Source organism: Oncorhynchus mykiss, chromosome 10, assembly GCF_057628025.1.
Source record: "Oncorhynchus mykiss isolate SJ-2025 chromosome 10, ASM5762802v1, whole genome shotgun sequence".
Lineage (NCBI taxonomy): Eukaryota > Metazoa > Chordata > Actinopteri > Salmoniformes > Salmonidae > Oncorhynchus > Oncorhynchus mykiss.
Window position 1 is genome coordinate 19,254,384 of NC_143031.1, and position 13,793 is coordinate 19,268,176.

Below are 13,793 nucleotides of genomic sequence, written 5' to 3' on the forward strand. Positions count from 1 at the left end.
TAGAGGGCAGAACACACACGGATCCCCTACCAAAATCAAACCCACCCCAACCCCCATGCGCTAACAGAACACGCTTCCCCTACCAAATCAAGCCCCACCCCAAAACCAGACTTAAAGCATGCATGAGACAATGAGTAATATAAATCAAATAGTAATTTTTTATTTTAATTTTAATGGAGTTCTGAAATTAGCTGCGTCCATGTCTTCTACAAAGGATAGGAAAGGTTGCCAGATATTATAAAATTAAATTGTTGATCCCTTAACGAGTAGCGTATTTTCTCTAGCTTGAGATGTTGCATAACTTCCTTTATCCAAATGGATAAAAGTAGGAGGAAACCGATTCTTCCACTTAAACAGTGTAAGACGTCTAAATAGAAGAGTAGTAAATGCCAGCATGTTGCCCATAGAACTGTTTAGAGGGGTGTCATGATGTGGCCCTTTCTGGGAGTAGATCGTGGCTTTCCCCTCTCTCACTCTCTCCTACGCACAGGGTCTGTTATCTCAGGTCGTAAATTCCTGGCGGAGACTCTCTTCCCCTTTTCATGCAGAGAGGGAGACCACAGAGTGAATAAAGGATTTCACGTGGCCGAACTCCTACAGTGCCTTGCGAAGGTATTTGGCCCCCTTGAACTTTGCGACCTTTTGCCACATTTCAGGCTTCAAACATAAAGATATAAAACTGTATTTTTTGTGAAGAATCAACAACAAGTGGGACACAATCATGAAGTGGAACGACATTTATTGGATATTTCAAACTTCTTTAACAAATCAAAAACTGAAAAATTGGGCGTGCAAAATTATTCAGCCCCTTTACTTTCAGTGCAGCAAACTCTCTCCAGAAGTTCAGTGAGGATCTCTGAATGATCCAATGTTGACCTAAATGACTAATGATGATAAATACAATCCACCTGTGTGTAATCAAGTCTCCGTATAAATGCACCTGCACTGTGATAGTCTCAGAGGTCCGTTAAAAGCGCAGAGAGCATCATGAAGAACAAGGAACACACCAGGCAGGTCCGAGATACTGTTGTGAAGAAGTTTATAGCCGGATTTGGATACAAAAAGATTTCCCAAGCTTTAAACATCCCAAGGAGCACTGTGCAAGCGATAATATTGAAATGGAAGGAGTATCAGACCACTGCAAATCTACCAAGACCTGGCCGTGCCTCTAAACTTTCAGCTCATACAAGGAGAAGACTGATCAGAGATGCAGCCAAGAGGCCCATGATCACTCTGGATGAACTGCAGAGATCTACAGCTGAGGTGGGAGACTCTGTCCATAGGACAACAATCAGTCGTATATTGCATAAATCTGGCCTTTATGGAAGAGTGGCAAGAAGAAAGCCATTTCTTAAAGATATCCATAAAAAGTGTCGGTTAAAGTTTGCCACAAGCCACCTGGGAGACACACCAAACATGTGGAAGAAGGTGCTCTGGTCAGATGAAACCAAAATTGAACTTTTTGGCAACAATGCAAAACGTTATGTTTGGCGTAAAAGCAACACAGCTCATCACCCTGAACACACCATCCCCACTGTCAAACATGGTGGTGGCAGCATCATGGTTTGGGCCTGCTTTTCTTCAGCAGGAACAGGGAAGATGGTTAAAATTGATGGGAAGATGGATGGAGCCAAATACAGGACCATTCTGGAAGAAAACCTGATGGAGTCTGCAAAAGACCTGAGACTGGGACAGAGATTTGTCTTCCAACAAGACAATGATCCAAAACATAAAGCAAAATTTACAATGGAATGGTTCAAAAATAAACATATCCAGGTGTTAGAATGGCCAAGTCAAATTCCAGACCTGAATCCAATCGAGAATCTGTGGAAAGAACTGAAAACTGCTGTTCACAAATGCTCTCCATCCAACCTCACTGAGCTCGAGCTGTTTTGCAAGGAGACGGAGTCTACAGCCCACACAAGTGGCTCAGGTAGTGCAGCTCATCCAGGATGGCACATCAACGCGAGCTGTGGCAAGAAGGTTTGCGGTGTCTGTCAGCGTAGTGTCCAGAGCATGGAGGCGCTACCAGGAGACAGGCCAGAACATCATCAGGAGACGTGGAGGAGGCCGTAGGAGGGCAACAACCCAGCAACAGGACCGCTACCTCCGCCTTTGTGCAAGGAGGAGCAGGAGGAGCACTGCCAGAGCCCTGCAAAATGACCTCCAGCAGGCCACAAATGTGCATGTGTCTGCTCAAACGGTCAGAAACAGACTCCATGAGGGTGGTATGAGGGCCCGACGTCCACAGGTGGGGGTTGTGCTTTACAGCCCAACACCGTGCAGGACGTTTGGCATTTGCTAGAGAACACCAAGATTGGCAAATTTGCCACTGGCGCTCTGTGCTCTTCACAGATGAAAGCAGGTTCACACTGAGCATGACAATCTGGAGACGCCGTGGAGAACGTTCTGCTGCCTGCAACATCCTCCAGCATGACCGGTTTGGCGGTGGGTCAGTCATGGTGTGGGGTGGCATTTCTTTGGGGGGCCTCCATGTGCTCGCCAGAGGTAGCCTGACTGCCATTAGGTACCGAGATGAGATCCTCAGACCCATTGTGAGACCATATGCTGGTGCGGTTGGTCCTGGGTTCCTCCTAATGCAAGACAATGCTAGACCTCATGTGGTTGGAGTGTGTCAGCAGTTCCTGCAAGAGGAAGGCATTGATGCTATGGACTGGCCCGCCCGTTTCCCAGACCTGAATCCAATTGAGCACATCTGGGACATCATGTCTCGCTCCATCCACCAACGCCACGTTGCACCACAGACTGTCCAGGAGTTGGCGGATACTTTAGTCCAGGTCTGGGAGGAGATCCCTCAGGAGACCATCCGCCACCTCATCAGGAGCATGCCCAGGCGTTGTAGGGAGGTCATACAGGCACGTGGAGGCCACACACACTACTGAGCCTCATTTTGACTTGTTTTAAGGACATTACATCAAAGCTGGATCAGCCTGTAGTGTGGTTTTCCACTTTAAATTTTGAGTGTGACTCCAAATCCAGACCTACATGGGTTGATAAATTTGATTTCCATTAATAATTTGTGTGATTTGTTTGTCAGCACATTCAACTATGTAAAGAAAAACGTATTTAATAAGAATATTTCATTCATTCAGATCTAGGATGTGTTATTTTAGTGTTCCCTTTATTTTTTTGAGCAGTGTAGTTTAGGCTGGGTTCGTGCAGATAACCAACAATTTACAACATTTGGAATGAGACTGACGTAAAGGTAAAGAATAATTCATGAATAGAAGAAGGTTCTATAGGTCTCTTGAGCATCTTAGAAACCGTCTCAAATTGATAACCAGAAATCTGTCGATTTTGGGCATGTCCAAAACATGTGTAATAAAGTAGCAGGAGCCTGTTTACATCAGTCACAAGTGGGATATATTTCTGGTCTAAACTTTGATAATTTTTTACCTTTGACCAATGCAGCCGATTAACTATTTTAAATTGAATTACAGCATGTCTTAGACATATAGATGAAGTATGTATTCTCTGAAGCATACTCTACCAAGTTTTATCTGAAAGTTGTTCACCTAAATCCTTTAACCATTGGTTCTTAAGAGAGCTCAGGGACTCCAGATTGTACGAGTTTAATAACGTAAACAGTGCATTTGGAAGAAATTTAGACCCCTTGACTTTTTCCACATTTTTTTAATGTTATTGACTTATTATAAAATGTATGAAATGTTTTTTTCACCCTCAATCTACACACAATATCCCATAATGACAAAGCAAAAGCAGGTTTTTAGAAAATGTTGGGGTCATCGTCCTGTTGAAAGGTGAACCTACGCCACAGTCTATGGTCCTGAGTGTTCTGGAGCAGGTTTTCATCAAGGATTTCTCTGTACTTTGCTCCGGTCATCTTTCCCTCGATCCTGACTAGTCTCCCCGTCCCTGCCGCTGAAAAACATCCCCACTGCATTATGCTGCCACCACCATGCTTCACCGTAGGGATGGTGCCAGGTTTCCACCATGAGTGACGCTTGGCATTCAAGCGTAGAGTTCAATCTTGGTTTCATCAGACCAGAGAATCTTGTTTCTCATGGACTCCAAGCGGGCTGTCATGTGCCTTTTACTGAGGGGTGGCTTTCATCTGGTCATTACCATAAAGGCCTGATTGTTGGAGTGCTGCAGAGATGAGAGAACCTTCCAGAAGGATTTATTATTTTATTTAATCCATTTTAGAATAAAGGCTGTAACGTAACTTAATTTGGAAAAAGTCAATGGGTCTGAATACTTTCCAAATGCACTGTAGATCAAGCGTATGCCCCCTTTGATATAAGGTTTCACTTTAAAAATAGAATCTAGTAGGTTGGTGTGATGGGAAGTGACAAGAGTATGAAGATACCTGCAATTGCGTAGTTGTGTACCTGAAGAAATGGGATCGAGGAATATTGAACCTTTCAAAAGATGCAAAATCCATATCAATGTACATGTCGTTCAGTGAGGAGATTCCTTTCCCAGACCAGGTATGAAACACCCTGCCTAATACTGATGGAGAGAATGAATAGTTCTTTAATAATGGGGCAGAAGTTGAAAATTCACTGAGACCAAACGATTGCCTGGATTGTTCCAGAATTTTAGAGAATGTTTCTCAATAGGGTTTTTAGTGTATTTGGAAACAGGCTCAGCTAATGCAAGTTTTGAACAGAGCAAGGCAGCTAAGGAGGTGGGTCCATAGGAAGAGATCTTCGGGCCTGTAACATCAGGGATTTCTGTCATCCAATATAGAATGATATTTAGATTAGTGCTAGACTTCCGAAAGAGATCTCTGCAATACGCTTTTACGTAAATTGTTCCAGAAAAAAGCAGATATCAATTTATCTATGGATAAAAAATAAAAAAAACATTGTCAGAAAGATAGGAATACATTGAAATAAGTATAAAAACCTAGTTAATTCTTCCACATTTATAGAGATCTTTGAAATTGTGTGTGACCCAAAAATTTCAATTTCCGTCACTGAAGGGCACATGACTAAAATAGGTTTGCATGGCAGAAGGATTAATAGGCAGCAATTGACTTTGTAGATTAACCTGAGACCCAGATATTTCACCAAATGTCTTTAGTAGAACCTGGATCTCTAAAAGACCAGTTAAAAAAGCCTCAGACATCTATTATATAATGTCATCCACATAAAGTGAAACTTTATTCGAAGAGGGGGCTTAGAGCATACCATTGATAGTGGTGTTATTACATGGCTAAAGGCTCAATTGCAATGGCAAACAGCTGAGGGGATAGAGGACAACCCTGTCTTATCCCACGTAGAAGTTGGAAAGTATCTCTACATTGCAATTCTGTAAAGAAATTGGCCTCTATGAACCACTCAAGTTGTTTTTATTCTCATTATATGTGAAATACATGCTTGCCTCATTGTTGAGGGTAAAGACTGAGGAGTATGATTCCTCAAATATGGAAACCAAGAGAGGAGAGAGTTGATCTGATTATTTTTTTAATAATTAGCTTGGAAGTCCGTCTGGTCCGTCGGATTTACCACCCTGCATAGATTTAATTGCCAACACAATCTCTTCTACAGAGAACTGTTCTTCTAATTCAGCAGTTCTCAGGGTCAACAGTAGGAATATCTAAATTCTCAAAGAAGGTGTCAAGAAAGGTGACATTACCAGTGGATTCCGAAGTATATAATTGTGACCTCTAATTGACCTCTAAATGATCAATACATGTGTTACCCAGCCCATCAGTTCTCAGGTATGGTTTGATTTGCGGTTCTCTGAGCAGCTTTTTTCAGCTTGTCAAGTTGAAAGAAGATCAAACTCTGTATGAAGTGTCAAACGTTGTTTTAGTAAATCTGGGGATGGAGAGTGTGAATATGCCATATCCAAATCAAGATTTATTTGTAAGTTCCCCTAGGTATGGAATATCCTTCCTTAATTTTGCGCTGTACGAAATAATTTGGCCTCTTAGATCAAATCAAATTTTATTGGTCACATACAAGTGATTAGCAGATGTTTTTGCGGTAGTAGCGAAATGCTTGTGCTTCTAGCGCTGACAGTGCAGTAATATCTAACAAAATACACAACATATACCCAATACACACAAATCTAAGTAGGAATGAATTAAGACTATATACATATGGATGAGCGATGTCAGAGCGGAATGGACTAAGATACAGTAGAATAGTATAGAAAACAGTATATACAGTGGGGCAAAAAAGTATTTAGTCAGCCACCAATTGTGCAAGTTCTCCCACTTAAAAAGATGAGAGGCCTGTAATTTTCATCATAGGTACACTTCAACTATGACAGACAAAATGAGAAAAATAAATCCAGAAAAATCACATTGTAGGATTTTTTATGAATTTATTTGAAAATTATGGTGGAAAATAAGTATTTGGTCAATAACAAAAGTTTCTCAATACTTTGTTATATACCCTTTGTTGGCAATGACAGAGGTCAAATGTTTTCTGTAAGTCTTCACAAGGTTTTCACACACTGTTGCTGGTATTTTGGCACATTCCTCCATGCAGATCTCCTCTAGAGCAGTGATGTTTTGGGGCTGTTGCTGGGCAACACAGACTTTCAACTCCCTTCAAAGATTTTCTATGGGGTTGAGATCTGGAGACTGGCTAGGCCACTCCAGGACCTTGAAATGCTTCTTACGAAGCCACTCCTTCGGTGTGTTTGGGTTCATTGTCATGCTGAAAGACCCAGCCACGTTTCATCTTCAATGCCCTTGCTGATGGAAGGAGGTTTTCACTCAAAATCTCATGATACATAGCCCCATTCATTCTTTCCTTTACACGGATCAGTCGTCCTGGTCCCTTTGCAGAAAAACAGCCCCAAAGCATGATGTTTCCACCTCCATGCTTCACAGTAGGTATGGTGTTCTTTGGATGCAACTCAGCATTAATTGTCCTCCAAACACGACTAGTTGAGTTTTTACCAAAAAGTTCTTATTTATACTTTAAGGTGATTTAATTGAGAAAAGGAACCTTAAATCACCCAGTGAAACTTAACATTACAGCTTGCAAAAGTGACCGAGCAACCAGCTGTCCCTCTCATGATATTAGGCCTAGCCATATAAATTCAGGTGGAAAAAGATTACAGATGACAATATACAATAACATTTTTCAAAAAATAGCTAATAAAAAAAAAGGTAGAAGAATAAAAAAAACAGCAACAATACTCTGAAGTCTGGTATGAAAAAGAAACACACTCTGGTCACCTAATAGAACAAGGTAATCCCGACGCAGATATCCACACATAATGTGCTTGTAGTGGGGAACACTAAACCTATCCAGGAGAGAGCCCTGCTGAAATAGTGAAGGGTTTAAAAACAAGTTGCGCATAATAAATAAATAAAAAATACTTATTTACAACTCAAAACTAGGCTATTTTAAAAGAAAGTATAAAACATTTTATAAATCACATCTTACAGCAATACCACTAAGTTGGCAGCAATGTCTTTAATCTTTAAAGAAATGACAAAACCTAATAATACAACTTAGCTTTATCTACCCTGGTTACTGGTACCATCGATAAATAGAAAGCTTTATCTACCCTGGTTACTGGTACCATCGATAAATAGAAAGCTTTATCTACCCTGGTTACTGGTACCATCGATAAATAGAAAGCTTTATCTACCCTGGATACTGGTACCATCGATAAATAGAAAGCTTTATCTACCCTGGATACTGGTACCATCGATAAATAGAAAGCTTTATCTACCCTGGATACTGGTACCATCGATAAATAGAAAGCTTTATCTACCCTGGATACTGGTACCATCGATAAATAGAAAGCTTTATCTACCCTGGATACTGGTACCATCGATAAATAGAAAGCTTTATCTACCCTGGATACTGGTACCATCGATAAATAGAAAGCTTTATCTACCCTGGATACTGGTACCATCGATAAATAGACAGCTTTATCTACCCTGGATACTGGTACCATCGATAAATAGAAAGCTTTATCTACCCTGGATACTGGTACCATCGATAAATAGAATAAAACTTTGCTTTATCTACCCTGGATACTGGTACCATCGATAAATAGAAAGGAGCATCTTCATGGTAATAAAATAAAACTTTAAAACAAAAGGAGAATTGACTTACCAAAACTAAGGCACTAATGTAACCTAATAATAATAATAATAATAATAATAATATCAACTGATACCACTGGCAACGCTATACAGTATCTACAAAAGAGAGACTGAGTCTGCAGTGGTAGACACATTCGTCCATTACCCTAAATCGCCAAAAATAGGTGAACATTCAGCCATTTGTTTCATCCGACCTCGGTAGAATGTTCGCCTTCTTGAAGGCCATCACCTTACGTGGGTCTAGGAACTCTTTCTCAGTGCTGTTGTATGTTATACGGAGGCGGGTAGGAAAAGCGACACCATACCGAACATCGGTCCATCCACGGAGCAGACTCTTGACATGGTTGAAAGTGGCACGGTCACAAGCAACGCTGGGGGCCTAGTCTGGGAAGACAGAGATGGGTGCTCCGTTGCATCGATGTGGGCCAAATTCTCTGGCACGCCGAAGAACATCAATACAATCCTGATAGTATTGTAGTTTAGCCACAATGTCACAAGGTTTTTCGCCAGGCTTTCTTGCTTGAGAGCCCTGATGTGAGCGGTCTACAAGGACGTCTTTATCGAATTTGAGGGTTTCCTTCAATAACTTTGAGACCGATGAAGTAGAACTTGAGCCAAGGTCCTCAGCTACCCCCATAATCCTGATATTGGATCTTTGCATATGACCTTGTAAATGTATGCATTGTTCCTTTAGGCTACCACATCAGTTTCGAGCTTCTTAACTGTGATTTGTAGCGTAGACATGTCGTCTGTGCATGTTGACAAGCCTTGTTCCATGTCAGAGACCGTTTTCTTAACTGTACAAATGAGTGCTGTATGCTTGGCGAGTTCTTTCTTGACTGCTTGTAACTCCGACTTAATGAAATTAAAGTCCTCACTGAGCGCCTCCTTGAGTTACGACTTGAGTATAGATTAAATGTCCGCTCTGAGGGCAGCAAGAATCTCGGCCTTCAAATCCTCGGTGTAATTTTTTTGCCGAGGGGAGGAGCCACTGTTCCCACTTGTTGAAGAACTCGAGCTCCTCGTCTTGGGTCTAGTATTTTCTCTTTTGTCAGTGACTTCGCTAAACTTAAACTTTCAGGTTATGCGCCATTTACGCACTAAAACAAAAATAAAAGTTGAACAAAGTAAAGCACGTCATTCAAAGGCGGTGTTTCCTAATTATTTGTGGGTCAAAGTGCAAAGAAAGTATTAAATAAATGCAATTTCAGGATGAGCTCGCTTACTAGCGCCCCCCAAATTTAAAAACTTTTGACATACATAGCTTCTCATATTCAGTTTATTGAGAAGTCATTGAAAATGTCATTTTTTCAATCATTGGAATTTCAGATTACCTTCTGAATTGACTGCCTTCAATTCTAATTGACCCCAACCATGGTGTGTGTACACATGCATGCGAGTTGTCAGCGCTCACCATCCGTAGGTAGTTCATCAGGCTGGTGCCGTGCTCCCAGATTTTGGGTGATTGACAGGTTAGCTGTGTGGCGCCCACGCTCTGGCTGCGATTGAGCTCCCTCACAGCGGACACCACCACATGCATGGCATCAAACAGCAGGGCTGGGGAGAGCTGGGGGACAGAGAGAGAGGGGGGTGGGGAGAGATATAGAGAGGAGATGGTAGATGGTTGAAAGAGAGAGGGAGACAGAAAACAGATAGGTAGAAGGTTGATAGAGATATATAGACAAAGGGGAGAGAGACAAGAGGTGATGGGTAGAGGGTTAAAGGAGAGCAAGGAAGAATGAGAGAAAATACAGGGTTGAGAGAGAGAGCAAGATACACACTCAAATGCTGGATTAGGAAATTAGAGAGTCTCGATACTAAGCTTTATATTTAGATATTCCATCCAGTGATAGCGTTTCTCTCTAAGTCTGAAAGAGCTTCATTGTAGGAGTGGGAGGAAACTAAGAAAATAATCCTCCTTAAATGTTCCGCACAATGGCAGGGTGGATTCCAGAAAGATATAACAATACCCATCTGAATAAGGGAAGGTAGCTCGCTTACTGCTGGTGAATACAAAGTAAGCACACAGAGTCGTGTTAGAGAATGGGGAGAGAGAGTAGGCAAATAAATTAATATTCTACAATAGAGTAAAAACAACTTAGTAGTTACAGTAGGAACACAGGAATACAACTCTGTTGTAATGTAACATTGATTAACAAAGCCCAAACTGTAGGGGGAGATTCAATGTGGATTCTTTGTCTCCTTTATGTTGACGTCAGAAAGCACAACACAGCATCTTCAATCCAATGTCCATTAATTAATTAAAAAATCATTTGAAATCACTTAATTCATCAGAATGTGTTGAGGCAAAACTCAAAACCCTAGGGTATTAATTGCACATTCAGCTTGATTGGGAAGAGTGTTGTTGTGCCTTGTGTTCTTTGTGCCATAAACATGCAATTACTTTGGCTGGGGTTAGTTTGAAACCTTAGCCGAGGAGGACTGTTAAATGAGTACATTTGATTGAGTGAATGTACTAAAAGCTTTTAAGCTTTTCATCTGTTGTTGCGAAGCAACTGGGGCTTAGTAGATTTTTTGTGATGTCAAGGCTAGGGAATCACCATGTCAGCTCTTAACAATATATGGTAAGGGGGCATGTGAGCTGCTCAGGCAAAACTCTGGTCCCTAGTAATAGTATTTCCTGGAAGGTCACATGGTCAAGAATATCTCCTAACCCTACCTGTGAATTTGTATCCATCTCTGCTTTCAAGGACTCAATTACGGGAACCATTTGTGAAGTTGCTATGAAAGGCCTATATGTTATTCTTACAAGTAACTGAGCAATCACATACATTTTCCCAAACCATGTAAGGCACAAATATTGGCTGATCGTTTACGTGTTGTTGCCATGTCTTTCTGACCTTGTGTTGTGATGTCTTCCTATGTCTCATATTGTGCCTTTACTTTTATTTATTTAGCCCGCACTTGCCAGGCCGTTATTATAAATAAGAACTTGTGCTTAATTGACTTGCCTGGTTAAATAAAAAACAATAAAAATTGAGCTTTTCTCACCGGGACCCCAGTGAAAGGGGCATGGTCACAGTTTTCCTGCCAGGAGCGGTTGAGACTGAGGAGGAGGTCAGGGAAGTAAGGATGGCTGTGGTTGAGGACAGAGAAGCCAAGGATGTTGACCCAGCGCTTCACCAGGATGTCATCCAACTGCAGCAGAGAGAACTCCTGTATGCCAGAAGAGACACCAGTTCAGCGTGTACATACTGAACAGCACATTCGTTCAACATTCTTTGAGGTATATTTTCCCGTTTGGTGGGTGTGGTGGCCGTGTGAACACTGATCTTTAGGTGGGACTCAAAGCAGTGAGTGATGTATTTTAAGAAAACTCAAAACTTGTGGAAAAGCATACCACACGCAATCACCCTCTGAGCTTTGCTTTCACCTGTTCAGTGCTTTGACATAAATGCAGATGTAGGAAAATGAGACATAAGTAACTAGTCACTATTGAAATGTATGCACAGCTAAAGAACCAGTCTTATCAAGCACGGTTTTGTGTTGAAACAGGCTGTACTTAGAATGAGACACATTGCATACAGAGTAGCACTGAACTCAGTTTTATTGACCTAATTCCATGGTAAAATAATATTTACATCTGGCCTCTTACCATTGTGGTGAAGATGTAGGTGTAGTAGATGGACAGCATCCCCAACTCTGACGCCTGAGAGAGGGAGAGATGGTGGCGGGAAGGAGAGAGATAGAGGGAGGGAGGAAGGGGGGCTGTAGAATCAGTCTGCTTTCACTCACCCCAAAATAGTACATTCTCTCAGCAGTAGTCTACACAGTGGAATATCATTTGTCTAGGGGTCAGTGTATGTCTTAATTTCTGTGCAATGCCTGAGAAACATACTTTCATGAACAAAAGTCAAAGAAAAGGGAGGAGAGTTCCATTTTTGTCTGTGCCCAGAATATATTTCGCATGAGAGACTGTGCTGTCAAATTGGTAATTAAAAATGGCTAAACTTGATAAACACAAACGTTTAACCTCACAACAGATAACACATGATCAGAATTGCAGCCATATGACTTTTAGCCCAGTTTTTGTAGAGCACTAGTACAAATCAAGCTGGTGCACTGGCAGACACACAAGTCAATTGGCTTCTGACAGGCTTGGTCAAAAATCACATTGAGAAAAAGGTTGTCAAGTTTGCTCTGCATCATCTGCCGTCAACACTGAGGCAAACGACAACTTAAAGGCAAACTTTACAACCAGGAGATAAGGAATACGTCTGAAATGGCACCCTATTCCCTATAGAGTGCACTGCATTTGACCAGGGTCCATAGGTCATCATGGTCCTGGTCAAAAGTAGCGCACTATATAAGGAATAGGGTGCCATTTTAGACAAAGCCAAAGAGTAAGAAACCGTAGCTGTGCTTTAGAATATTTCAAACTTTTAGAGTAGTACTTTATCTGCCCATCTTATAAAGGAAATTGATCAGATTTTATAATGAACAAATGTAAGGTTTTTCGAGGGGGAAAAAAATAAATAATAATTTGATAAAGGTTTCTTCTGCATAATGTTTTTCTAGAATTTTAAGGTCAGAATCTGCAGCCAATACATTGTCTCCATACAATGTGGATGGAGATTGTGAAGCGTATTATGTTTTGTTCCAGTTACAATGCCACTATGTTTTTTACATTACCCTCAAAGCAGCCGGCACATAAAACTATTTGGAATGTGTATTTCCTCTACATAATCCACCTGACTTCAATTTGCTGCTTCCTGAATCCACATCATTGGTTAGCTCACAAATAATGATGCCTCAAGCCCGAGCAGCTTCTTGTCTGTAACATAATCAAGAATTTTCACACTAACATGATGTGCTTTTAGGGAAACCACTTCAATTATTACCATTGGAAAGACATCCATTTTATTTTGGGGGATTTTTCAAGTTTATTGGACAGAGAGGCATGGAAGAGGGACAGGAAAGGAGGGAGGAGAGATGATGTGCTAGAGGGGAGTGGGGCTCGAATTCCAACCCACGCCAGCACTGACATACATATAAGTTCTGAAGGCTTGGTAGTAACCGATAGACCACCCCAGGCCACAGTCCGAAACATCTACCTAAACTTCTTGAATAGTAGAGAAAAAATAAACTCTGTATTCCATGTTGTCAGCAGACATTAGTATTCTCTTTATGATGGTTCGGAAATTTGCCTGGGAAAACATATTTTATAGTTTCATATTTTCAAAGTGTTCATTTCCTCCTGTCCCTTGGGATTACTTTAAAGGAAGAGAAAATTCCAAAAACAATGTGACATTTTTACTTGACAACTTTTTACTTTGCAAACCAATCATAAAGCCAGACAAATAAATAAGTCATGCCAATTTTGGTTATTATAAATTCATAAGAACATGACCCAAAGCTTTTCCACGGATCTTTGAAACTTCTATTAGATGCGTAACAGAAGCTGTCTAATACTAGTGCTTACTATTCATGTGTTAAAATAGTAATGTTATTACCAAGCATGCACTTGTAAACAATCAAAAATGCACAACCACTTGTAAATCGTTACCATGTAGGTATTATTGGATACAAACATGCATAGTGAGTCATATAAACAGATATTGAATGGGAAAATGTTAAACATTTATACAATTTGTATAATGTACATGTAATCTGTTACATGTAAGAGATTACAAAAAACATGAACTAATCTGTTATGTTACCAGCAAAAATATTGTAATCAGATTACAGATAGTTTTGAACTACT

At 40.8% G+C, this 13,793-nt stretch overlaps 1 protein-coding gene across 2 annotated transcripts in view; it reads right to left on the reverse strand.

Moving 5' to 3' along the window:
• LOC110533448 (glutamate receptor ionotropic, kainate 4) overlaps positions 1–13,793 on the reverse strand; it is a 66,157-nt gene that overhangs the window by 22,658 nt on the left and 29,706 nt on the right. For both annotated transcript variants that reach the window (XM_021617660.3, XM_021617662.3), the window contains 3 exons: positions 11,685–11,738; positions 11,081–11,245; positions 9,483–9,635 (listed from right to left, as the gene is read on the reverse strand). In XM_021617660.3, the coding sequence (XP_021473335.3) occupies positions 9,483–9,635; positions 11,081–11,245; positions 11,685–11,738 (372 nt within the window). The remainder of the gene's footprint in view (positions 1–9,482; positions 9,636–11,080; positions 11,246–11,684; positions 11,739–13,793) is intronic.